The sequence below is a fragment of the Bubalus kerabau genome, chromosome 15 (assembly GCF_029407905.1).
Source record: "Bubalus kerabau isolate K-KA32 ecotype Philippines breed swamp buffalo chromosome 15, PCC_UOA_SB_1v2, whole genome shotgun sequence".
Classification (NCBI taxonomy): Eukaryota; Metazoa; Chordata; class Mammalia; order Artiodactyla; family Bovidae; genus Bubalus; species Bubalus kerabau.
Window position 1 is genome coordinate 77,910,619 of NC_073638.1, and position 12,232 is coordinate 77,922,850.

Consider the following 12,232-nt stretch of genomic DNA (forward strand, 5'->3'; position numbering starts at 1 on the left):
GCCTGGAGAATTCCATGGACAGAGGAACCTGGCAGCCTGTGCAGTCTGTGGGGGTCACAAAGAGTTGGACATGACTGTGCGACTAACACTTTAAATGAATTAATAAAAACTTAAAACTTTTGTCAATGATAATTTCTAATATGGTAAATATCTATAAATTTAACTCACAAAAACATAAGCTCTTGGGGGTCATCAATAATGTTAGAAGAATCCTGAGACCAAGAAGTTTGTGAACACGTCCATGGTGGCCAGTGGCCAGCAGATGGCGCTTCTCTGAGGAGACCGATAGAAATTGAATTGCTGAATGGGGGATTCTGGGCCCAGACTGCTCTATGAGAGGGAAGCTCGGATGTCGCTAAAGGATCTCTCTTTCCTCAGAATGGACGAGATCTCTCCGTCCGGTCCAGTGGCAGCCGGCACATGAAGAAGCAGACATTCGTGGTACATGCAGGGACAGACACGAATGGAGATATCTTTTTCATGGAGGTAGGTGCTGCTGGTTCATGCCCAGAGGGACATTTGAAAGTCATTTGAAAGTCACAAGAAACTCCTAGAACGGATGCCAGAATATTTTTCCCCACTTATTCATTTTCATGGTCCATTTATCATTAATTTTCAGTTCAGTTCAGTCGCTTAGTCGTGTCCGACTCTGCGACCCCATGAACTACAGCACGCCAGGCTTCCCTGTCCATCACCAACTCCCGGAGTTAACTCAAATCCATGTCCACTGAGTCAGTGATGCCATCCATCCATCTCATTCTCTGTCGTCCCCTTTTCCTCCCACCTTCAATCTTTCCCAGCATAAGGGTCTTTTCCAGTGAGTCAGTTCTTCGCATCAGGTGGCCAAAGGATTGGAGTTTCAGCTTCAACGTCAGTCCTTCCAATGAACACCCAGGACTGATCTCCTTTAGGATGGACTGGTTGGATATCCTTGCAGTCCAAGGGATTCTCAAAAGTCTTCTCCAACACCAGAGTTCAAAAGCATCAATTCTTCAGCGCTCAGCTTTCTTTATAGTCCAACTCTCACATCCATACATGACTACTGGAAAAACCATAGCCTTGACTAGATGGATTAATTGTCAGGCTCTTATGCAAATAAGTTAATGTAATAGACGATTCCCTGTCTTGTCTTTTATATATAAGATTGAGTAGATGATATGGTCGCATTGTCCATAAGTCAGAACAACATGAAATGGTATACACTGGCAAGTCTTGTCTCATTCTTATCCCCTTCCACTCGGTTTTCCAACCACCTCACCCCTTCCTCACGTAGGCAGCCACTTTTATTTATAACCACTTTATGTCCTCCAGTGGTTTTCTACGAAAACACAATAAAATATAAACATAAATTCTTATTTTCCTACTCTTTTACATAAAGGTTCAGTTCAGTTCACTCGCTTAGTCGTGTCTGACTCTTTGCGACCCCATGGACTGCAGCACACCAGGCCTCCCTGTCCATCACCAACTCCCAGAGTTTACCCAAACTCACGTCCATTGAGTCGGTGATGCCATCCAATCATCTCATCCTCTGTCGTCTCCTTCTCCTCCCACCTTCAATCTTTCCCAGCAAAAGGGTCTTTTCCAATGAGTCAGCTCTTTGCATCAGGTGGCTAGAGTATTGGAGTTTCAGCTTCAATATCAGTCGTTCCAATGAACACTCAGGATTGATCTCCTTTAGGATGGACTGGTTGGATCTCCTTGCAGTCCAAGGGACTCTCAAGAGTCTTCTCCAACACCACAGACATAAAGGTAGCACTTCATATCTGCTGATCTGAACCTTTTTCTTTTTTTCCTTAAACATATCCTGGAGATCTTCCGTATCAGTAGAAAAAGAATGTTCTCATTCTTTTTACAGCCGTGTGGTGTTCCACCATGTGACTAGACCGTACTTTATTTCGCCAGTCAGTATATATACACCCTTGGTTTTCACCCAGATTTTTATATTGTTAGTAGTGTGACTCTGGGTGATGCTGTGCCTGCTTCATTTCATGCGTGAAAGGAAGCTTCATCTAAGAGTTCCCAGAAGTGGGATAGCTGGGTCAAAGAGAAAATGCATTTATAGTTTCGGTTGTTGTGACTCTAAAGTATCTCTTGACATACAGTTTCTCTTCCGTGTTGCTGTTTATTTTGTTGGAAAACATATGCCTATGGAGGAGCCATCTTACCTTTTAGGTTTTTTTGCTGATTGCATCTCCTTAGTGTTGTGTAACCTGTTTCTCTGTCACTTGTATTTGTACACACTAGTGGTTCAGTCTGGAGGTTTGTTCAGTTTTGGTTTCAGTATTTCAGCAAGACTAGGTGGTTGCCTCATATGGTCAGCTCTCTGCTTGTGGTCAGAGGGTTCACACGTGGGAATCTGGCCTCTGCTCTGCATTAGTTTTCTGATTTAACTTATGGTATTTTTTTGTCGTGCAGAATTTTTTTTAACTTTTTTTGTAGTTGAATTAATTAGTCGTTTATTTCGTTAATTAGTCTGGCTTCTGGATTTTAAGTCATAGCTATAAAAATCCTTTCTTAATCCAGTATTATGAAGGAAGTTGGCCACGTTTTCTTCATTTCTGTGTTTTTAATTCTAAAATGGCTAAGATTCTTTCTAAGTACTTTTAGGGGCCAAGTACAGCTCCTCTGTAAAGCAGTGAGATTAGCTAACACCCTGTTGCCTTTTGGTTCAGTTGAATTTGATTTTCACAGCCACAGCTTTTTGAAGAGGTAATCTAGCAAACATAGGGTGGGGTATCTGCTCTGCAGCAGAAACTTACATGGTGATGCAGCCGAGAAGGCTGTTGTTTTCATGTCCCCTTGAAGTGATAGAATTTGTCTGAGTGCCTGTTGGAGCTGAGGGCTACTTCAGACACCTGCAGCAGAGTAAATTTCTGCAGAGGATTCTCTGACGTGTAGGACCCACTCTCACCACTGTACACGGAGCCTCAGACAAGAGCAGTGGAGCTTGGGGTGGGTCTGTCAACTCATAGATGCTCCGCCTTGTACTGCAAAGCGTGGGCACCACGCTCACTCTGTCAGCGCCTGGCTACTGTGAGGCTATCGGAGTTAACTGTTCTCAGCACAGGCTGCTGGCTGTGTGATCAGCTGGATAACAATTTGCAAAGACTTTTTAAAAATCACCTTTATTGCCTTTTATCTTAATTACAAAAGTGAGAGTATATGCTGGAAACGTTTCAAACCATATAGAAGTCAATTAGGTAAAAAGTAAAAATTTTCCTTCACTTCCTGCCAATGCCATGTCTCAGAGGTAACCACTGTTAGAGAATTTGATGTGAATCTCTTCAGATTTTAAAAAAAAATGTATATTTGTATGAATGCAGCTTACGATATGGAATTTTATTTCAGTGTTTCTAAGTGATACCAGATTATGAATATTGTTATATAATTTGGCTTTTTTTCACTTAATATATCATAGATATATCGATAGTATGTTCCCATATTATAGAAATCTGTCTTTTTTAAATGGATGCTCAACCATTAGGTTTTCTCTGGATGTGCCATGATGTATTTAACTAGTCCCTCCCACTTTTTCTTTTTTTTTTTAACAAGGATTAACTGGTCATCCTTGAACATAAATCTTTGCACAGTCACATGAGAATTTCTTTTTTTTTTTTCACATGAGAATTTCTATAGGATAGATTCTTGGTGTGAAATTTCTGGGTCAAACTATGTATAAGATAGATGGCTAATGAGAGCCTACTGTATAACACAGGGAACTCAATGCTTGCGGTGATCTAAATGGGAAGGAAATCCAAGAAAGAGGGGGTAGATCTATACCTACAGATGATTGACTTCGCTGTACAGCAGAAACTAACACAGCATTAGTAAAGCGACTATACGCCAATAAAAACTAATTAAAAAAAAAGACATTTCTGGATCAAGCTTACATATGTTTACAACTTTTTAAAAGCTTTTCATTTTGCACTGGAGCGCAACCGATTAACGACGCTGTGGTAGTTTTGGGTGGACAGCAGAGGGGCACAGCCATGCAGATACAGGTGTCCGCTGGATACGTTCACAGTTTTGATAGATTTTGCCACATTGCCATCCCAAGGACTATACCAGTTGCACCTCCACCAGCATTGACGAGTGTGACACGTTACTACCTTTGTGTCTCTAGCCTAGAAATTGTGTGTTCTTCTAAGTGTCTTTTCCCCTCCGTTCTTTTTAAAATCAGTTGTTTTTGGCTGCACTGGGTCTTTGTTTCTGTGCATGGCCTTGCTCTAGTTGCAGCGAGCGAGGGCTGCTCCTCATGGCAGTGGCTTCTCTTTTGTCGCAGAGCACAGGCTCTAGGCGCACGGGCTTAGTTGCTCCGAGGCATGTGGAATCTTCCCGGACCAGGGCTCGAACCCATGTCCCCTGCATTGGCAGGCGGCTTTTTATCCACTCTACCACCAGGGAAGGCCCTACATGATGTTCTTAAAGGGTTATGCAAAGCAGAGTAGTTCTCTCCATCTTTCAGATCGAGAGAAGCACAGAGTTCAGCTACGGTAGAATTCAAGTTTCTAAATTCCCACTCAGCTACTCTGGCCCTTTTCTTCCTCGGGCTTTTGAACTCCAGTAAAGTCTTATGTAGGTAGATTAAACTGATAGTCGTGTGTTCCTTATTCTTTCACCCAGTTTTTAGGGAGCACACATTACAGCCAGGCACTCTGCTGGCTTTGCTGGCTTTGGGGTTACAGTAGTGAATCAGGGAGGTAAGGTTTCTGTTGCCCTCATAGGGTTGATAAGCCATTGGGAAAGTCAGGTAATTAAACACCCAGTGTCATAAAGGATAATGAGCATTATGAGAGATTTCTGGGGGGCAGATGTCATGAGGATACACAGCAGAGGGCCTGGGCGTTGTGGGTGATGCCCAGAAGTGATCTTTGCGCTTAGGACTTGAAGAAGAGTTAGGACTTAATGGCTGGAGTAGGGGAGGGGAAGAGTGTCCTGGGGTGTTTGGGGCAGAATGGTGGGGTCTCACATCACACCTTCATTCCTGGCTCAGGCAGCTGGGGGGACAGAAATGCCAGTTACTCAAGGAGCTTAGAGGGAGGAGCTGCCCAAGAGATGCGGAGTCCAGGATGAGTTTGAGGTGCTGCCAGTGTGACACCAACACAGAGCAAGGTCAGGACTCAGGAAGACAAGTCTCCTATGCAGGAGGGTTTGAGGGCCATCAGTATGGTCGTCAGAATTATTATTCTGTTTCCTACATCACAGTTGTATCATTGGTATAGCGGCTGACTCTCGGGTACTTTCTATGTGCCTGGCTTTATTCTGAGAATTTTATGCACATTAACTTACTTAATCTTCACAATAACTCCATGAAGTTATTGCTGTCCCCATCTTATACATGAGGACATACAGACACGGACTAACTTGCTTAAGGTGACACAGCTAAGTAAGGCGACAGCCGGAATGTAAGCCCAGGCAGTCGGATCTTAGACCGGTGTTCTTCCCCATGGTGCCGAACTGCCTCCTCCATAACTGAAGGCAGATGGACAGATTCACTGGCCTGTGGGAGAACGTTAAGCAAGAAAGAGGAGCTCCGTGAAGGAGAACCTCGCCTTTTAATCTGTATCACCCTGTGCTGCGTGGCTTTTTCATCACTGCATTAAGCAGTGTGCATGTGCCGCTGGTGTCATCAATTTTTGAGAAGAATCTGTGCAGAACTGGAGTTGAGCCAGGATTAGGAAATGTGTTCGTTTCCTTTTTTTTCGTCCTGGGTTAAGTCTGCCCCAGTCCCCTGCCTTTGTGCCCATCACTAAAGAGATGATCCTTAAGATTGAGAGGTAGGGGCGGGAGATGGCCTCCGCGCACTTTATCTGCAGAACGTGTGAGAGGCAGTCAACCCTGAGGTGAGGTGCGGGCCTCCTTCCGGGCCCACGAGTTCCTCTCATTGGCCTCTCCTCTTGCCAGCAACGCTTCCGGTGGACGCGTGCCCCGCCGTTCAGGGTCTGCGTCTCCGCCAAGTTAGGCTGAGTGTCGGGTGAGAACCCTGACCTGGGGGATGCTCCTAGCACCCGGTGCATCTGTCCCGGGGGCGGGGCGGCCCACGGTGTGGCCCGGGGCGGAAGAGACCCAGGAGACCAGGGCTGCCGACCGCCCCGCAGGTGTGTGACGACTGCGTGGTGCTGCGCAGTAACATCGGGACGGTGTACGAGCGCTGGTGGTACGAGAAACTCATCAACATGACCTACTGCCCCAAGACCAAGGTGCTGTGTTTGTGGCGCAGAAATGGCTCCGAGACCCAGCTCAACAAGTTCTACACTAAGAAGGTACCTACCCGTGAGCTCCGTGTGTCCGGGGCGGGGCAGGCGATGAGGGCCACACCTGGGCTTCCCTGCGGGGAAGGGACCCTCCCGGGAGCCACGCTGGCCTCCCCCACCACCATCCACATGCCTCTGGCTGTGGCGTGGGCCACATAAAGCTGCCTCCAAGGTCCAGGGTTCAGGGACAGAGGGGTGGGGCGCCCGGGGGCCTGGTCTGACCGGACGGCCGCCCCCTGTGCCGCAGTGTCGGGAGCTGTACTACTGTGTGAAGGACAGCATGGAGCGCGCCGCCGCCCGCCAGCAGAGCATCAAGCCGGGTGAGGAGGGGGCGGCCCCGGAGCCCATGCCTTCCGTTGACTTTCATTGGTGTTCATCCGCCCGGAGAGCCCCGCGGAGGTCACGGGCCTCACGGGCCTCAGGACTGGCCCCCTCCGCTAGCTGATAACGCCCCTTCCTTGCCGCAGGGCCGGAACTGGGTGGCGAGTTCCCCGTGCAGGACATGAAGACTGGCGAGGGGGGCTTGCTGCAGGTCACCCTCGAAGGGATCAACCTCAAGTTCATGCACAACCAGGTGGGTTAGAGGGGCAGCCCGAGGCTTCCAGCCCTGGCGCTGCGGGCGTCCAGTGTCCAGGTTCCCCCGCGAATGGGAGCCAGGCCTCCGGGGCTAGTGGGAGCATCCGGGCATCTGGGCCAGAGGGCAATCCGAAGGGGGGGCGCAGTGACACTGGCTGCCCCCACCCCGCGAAGCCGCGGCAGGGGGGCGGGGAGAGGGGGCCGCGCCCCGCCCGTAGACTCAGCTCAGTGTGAGTGGGAGCGTCTCCCCGGCCCTTCTCTTGCTCCAGGGTGTGCTTTTGCTTGTGGTTTCGCTGTGAGTCTAGGCCAGCTGGTCCTCTTGTGTGCGTGGAGTGTGTGTGTGAATTCGCCTTTCCAACCTGCTGATCCTCCTTCCTGTTCTCTTCCTTCCTTTGAGCGCCCCACTCCGTCCCCTGCTCCGCAGACCCCACTCCCCCGCCCGCCGGCCCGCGACCCCAACGGGGAGCACTTCGGGATCCATCTTGCCCTCCCTGTGGTCCCACCGTAGGGCCTGACCGTTTCTCCTCTTGGTCTTCTAACACAGCGTTACGTTTTCTCTCAGTGGACGCTCCTTAAGCTAATTACTTTTTGAGGCCCCGCGCGTCATCCCAGGTCCGTTCCCAGTCCTGGCTCTTCACACAAGTGCCTTCCCTTACCCTCCCGAGGCTCTGAGCCAGACCCGAGTGTGCAGTGAACGCCTGGCCTCGGGGCCTCCCTCCCCGCTTCCATTTTAATTCTTCTTTCAGGACCCCCTCAGGGCAGCTCGGTGTGCTGGGGAGCAGCCCCCTGGCTTCCCAGCAGGGTACGTGCAGAAGCACGTTTATTATCGTCAGAGTAGTGCATTAAATAGTACACTCGAGACCCGAGGCTCCACCCGCTGAGGGTTTACTTAGGTGGTTTTCTGGACCATGAAGGCGCCAGCAGTTCTTGGGGACCAGGCTTCGGACTGCACTTGAGGGTTGCGGCCTCCCCCAGAGCCTCACCTTCCGAAGAACAGGTCTCAGTGAATGACCCCCGTCCTCCCCTTGGTCCACCCCCGCCCCCGCCCCAGACCGACCTCCCGTCTAAGCATTACACAGTGTGTACAGGCCGGTCTGTGGATTACGGCTTTGCCCCAGGAGGTCAGACCCTGACTCACTTTGAGATCCTGGCCTCGGGGCCCATCTTCCACCTCCTGACAGTCAGCTGGAGTGGACGAAGCGGTGGCCCCCTGGTGGGGCTCTGCTGAAGAGGGGAAAGCGTGGCCTTTGGAGTCAGGATGTACTCAGATTCAGATGCCAGCTGCTATCCTCGGGAAAAACCTTCCTGACCCTCAGTGTCCTCATCTATGCAACATGGGTGATACCACACCTGTGCGGATGCCTCACCCCGGAGACACGAGGACAGACAGACAGACAGTGTGTGCAGACTCCCAGTAGGCTCTCCCGAGTGGTAGCTATCACTGCCAGCACCATGCACTCCGGGGAGAACCTGGATCCTGTCTCACAGAAGATGCCCCCACCTCCCCCAGGACAGTGTGAGGAGAGCTTTGTGCGTGCCAGCCCTCTGTGCCGGAGGAGGACGCATGGCGGGGTAGAGTGCTGAGGGGCCGGGGCGGGGACCCCGGGGTGCCGGGTCCTGCCAGCGCTGCCCTGGGCAGAGGGTGCGGGCAGGCAGCCCAGGCCGGCAGAGGGGCCTCGGGGTTGGCTTTGACGGTTAAAACTAACACCTTCCTTTCTCTCCCATGCTTTCTCCTCCGGCCAGGAGCGGAAGGTACTGCCCTTTCTGCTGTCTTTGCTTCTTGGCGCTTTTGAGCTGTGTGTGTGTGGGTTCTGGTGCCCTCCCTTCGGGACATAGGTTTCCGGTGTGGGCACGGGGCTACAGCTGGGAGAGGGGGCTCTGCGGGTGGAGGGGGAGCCTCTGGGCCTTATCGCTCCCTCCCTCCCTCTCTTGCAGGTTTTCATAGAGCTGAATCACATTAAAAAGTGCAATACAGTCCGAGGCGTCTTTGTCCTGGAGGAATTTGGTAATTACACTATTTTGCTCTTAGGTCTGGACTCACATGGCAGTAACTCAAACCTCGGAGCTCCAGAGGAGGGACTAGAGACAGAGAAGAAGCGCCTCTGCAGAGAGGTCAGGAGGAGCAGGAGCGTAGGGAGGATGAGCGAAGGGAGGCAGGAAAGCTAGCCAGTGCTGCCAGGGAACAGGCCCCAGAGCAGCGGCTTAATGCCGGCCCAGAGCTCCGCTGGTGCTCAGGGGGCTCCTCCAACCAGCACGCCTCCCCTGGCTGGGCCTGACCAGGCGGAAGTCAGAAAGTCCTGGGGGCAGAGCGGCCCAGCCGCGCCCCCGCTCAGCTGTGCTCACGCAGCCGCCTCAGTCCCTCTAGCAGCCCAGCGCCTCATCCAACTGCCCCGGGGCCACGCCAGGGTCCGTGCAGCCTCCAAGCCAGAGTAAGGTGCACAGGGGCGCAGGCAGGCCTAGGGAGCCGGGAGCCAGGCTCCCCCCCAAACCCAGGGCTGAGCGGCATCTGGGTTCTCACCCTGGGGCTTTGAGTTCCTGCTGTGTTTGTGCTTCATTCTTTTGTGCCCCTCATCGCTGCTATGAAAACCTTCGTTCTCCAGCAGGTAAAGTGACCTCGCCGCGCTGCCTCCCCAGGCCCTGCCCGCCGCCTCGGCCCGGGTGGGCGGGCTCCCTTCACCCAGGCCAGCCTCTCCCATCGCCAACCTTCCCTAACCTTCCCTCCACCCTCTTCCTTCCCCATGTCCTCCACTGCGCTGGCTCACCAGTTCTGTACGCCTTCCTCTCTTCTGCCAGAGAGATGTTTCGGGGGGCGGGGGTGTCCTCTGGCTCAGGAGAAGGACCTGGGCTCCTTGTTCTACCTTGGACAAGTGTATTTACTCCCTGTTAACCCTGGGCCCCAAACTCCCCTCCCAGGGTCAGGAGGAGGAGGGGCCCTCTGGGGCGTGATGCCCCCCACTTCTGGTCTCGGGGCTGGGACAGGGCTGAGGCCAGGAGACCCGCTTCCCTGCTCTGGCTGCGCGGCAGCCCCGCAGGGCTGGGGCCAGGGGTCTCAGTCTTGGCCCCTGGGCCGTGGACCTGTGTGTATCTTGCCTGACGCTCCCTGTCACTTCCCCCGGGTGCCGTCCTCGCCTGTTTCTTCTGCTCGGTGTGTCTGCTCCAGGGCCCTCTGACGCTCTCCCTCACACGGGCAGGCCTGGGCCTCTCCTGCCATCAGGGAAGGAAACTCCCGAGTCTGGTGGGTTTAGTGTCCCGCCCCCGCTTCATCCCGCCTCAGGAGCCTCCGTGTCTGGGCTGGGAGCACAGGGCATCTGCTGCCTTGACCGGAGGGTGGGGCTGGGCAGGGGGCTAAGCGCTCGGGGGTCCCAGCAAGGCGAGGCACAGGCTAGGAAACTGCTCTTCTTCTGGCCGAAAGCTGGGCGCACCCGCCGTGGTCCTCGGGGGCCAGGACTGGAGTGGCGGCCAGCGGGGCAGAGCCCAGCCTGCGCTCGGCTGGGGCGTTGCCCGCGGGTCGAGCCGCAGCCGTAGAGCCAGGGGCCACTGCGGACCTCAGGGCGTCTGGGCCGGTGTCCCCTCGCAGGGGCTGGGTGAGGCCCAGAGGGGAAGGGGGCCCTGTGCCGGGCGCCGCCGCCTGGGGGAGCGTGGCGCCATTGCTCTGACGTGTTGAACTCTCTTGTTTTGTCTCTTGCCCGTCCGGTTGTAGTTCCTGAAATTAAAGAAGTGGTGAGCCACAAGTACAAGACACCGATGGTGAGTGTGCCGCCAGCCCCGCCAGCCGCTCCGCAGAGGGCTCCCAGGGCGAGTCCGGCAGGAGGGGGCGGGCCTCGCAGGGCGCGGGCAGTGGCGAGTGGCGAGGCGAGTGTGGTCTGGAGGCCAGAGGTGCCGCTGGAGGGGAGCAGGCCTTTGGCCCGGCAGAGGCGCCCGCCTCCCCTCCTGCAGCCCGCTCTGGCCTCGCGGGGGCTCTTCGGCTGGAGGCCTGGAGTCTCCCACTTGGCAGCCGTCCACGAGTGAGGATGGCGGGGCCTGTGTCCCCTGTGCTGACCCGGCTGGTTCTCTGCCCCCAGGCCCACGAGATCTGCTACTCCGTGTTGTGTCTCTTCTCGTACGTGGCTGCGGTCCGCAGCAGTGAGGAGGACCTCAGGACCCCGCCCCGGCCCGTCTCTAGCTGATGGGGAGGGCCGAAGGCTGCCCCTCGCTGCTGCCCCGGCACGATGCTGCCAAGCGCGCCAGCGGCGTGTCCTCTGCCAGCCTCTCGCTGCAGCTCAGACGGCTCTCAGTGTGTGTGTGTCTCAGCGTGTCCACGGGGCTGAGCTAGTCTCTCCCTGCCTTTCCCTCCCCTCCCTCAGAAGACCAGCCTGCTGTCCCCTCGGGGCTCAAGAGTGAGTGTGTGTGTGCGTGCACACTCGTGTGCGTCTCGGGCCAGTGGCTCCCGAGAACGCACGAGGACACGCGGTGCGAGCCCCCTGCTGCGTGCTGTTGAGACGTCCGTTGTGGTTCTCGTCTGTGACATCGTGGCTCTTCAGGGCAGACCTGGCCTCTCCTCCCTGCGACCCAGCAGACTCGTCCCCGCCCCCGGCGAGGGGTGGGTGGGCACTGGAGGGGTCAGGGCAGAGCCAGTGGGGCCCGCCGTTCTCCACGGGCAGTTCCCAGGCTGAAGCCGCTGCCCGCGGGCACAGGCCTGCCTGGCGGCTGCTCCCACAGCCTCCCTCCGCTGCGGTCTGCGCCGACCCCCTTCGCTGCTGAGTGGAGAGTTCCCTGCGGCCTGCCCGCCTTGGTAGGAGACTCCCAGGGCCGTCAGCTGCCCCGCCCGGAGCTGGGTGGGGTGGGTAAAGGCCACTCCGGACCCCACTCGTGTGTGAGGGCAGGCGAGCCTGGGAGTGGGCAGCAGGGGACTGTAAATATTTCAGCTCCACACTATTTATAGAATGTGTACAGAGGTGTGAATGTGAAATAAACGTCTTGAACTCCCCGTGGGTTCCTGGCTGCCATGCATTCAGTGAGGCCCCTCAGCCCTGCGCAAGGAGGGCCAACCCTGGACTCCACAAAGGCACCTCCGCCGGAGGCAGTCGGGGAGGTGAGGCTGTGCCCGCCCCACCTTGCCCCACTGCCCACTCCAAGGGGCGGCCCCAGGGTGGCTGTGCTCGAGTGGGCCACTAGAGGGAGCTGCCAAACTGGGCTTTGACAGGGAGCAGGGCTTCAGTGGGGCTGGAAAGAGACGGAGGCCTGGGCCTCAGCTCCCCAGAGAGGTGTCAGGACTGGGCCTCCCCCAGGGCCTGGAGACCGGGAGTGTCTCAGGAGTCCTTGGACCAGCCTTCATGGAACTTCTTTTCTATACCATGGAAAAACCACTCTATCAGAGGACCTGTGAAAGCTGCTGGCTTCTTCCTCGCAAAAGGACATCAGTG

At 54.8% G+C, this 12,232-nt stretch overlaps 1 protein-coding gene across 22 annotated transcripts in view; it reads left to right on the plus strand.

Moving 5' to 3' along the window:
* Positions 1–11,796, plus strand: part of MADD (MAP kinase activating death domain) — a 40,752-nt gene extending 28,956 nt beyond the window's left edge. For all 22 annotated transcript variants that reach the window (XM_055547048.1, XM_055547052.1, XM_055547049.1 and 19 more), the window contains 7 exons: positions 379–486; positions 6,099–6,263; positions 6,502–6,574; positions 6,722–6,828; positions 8,766–8,835; positions 10,531–10,577; positions 10,892–11,796. In XM_055547048.1, the coding sequence (XP_055403023.1) occupies positions 379–486; positions 6,099–6,263; positions 6,502–6,574; positions 6,722–6,828; positions 8,766–8,835; positions 10,531–10,577; positions 10,892–10,996 (675 nt within the window). In that variant the 3' untranslated portion in view covers positions 10,997–11,796. The remainder of the gene's footprint in view (positions 1–378; positions 487–6,098; positions 6,264–6,501; positions 6,575–6,721; positions 6,829–8,765; positions 8,836–10,530; positions 10,578–10,891) is intronic.
* The last annotated feature ends 436 nt before the right edge of the window (positions 11,797–12,232 follow it).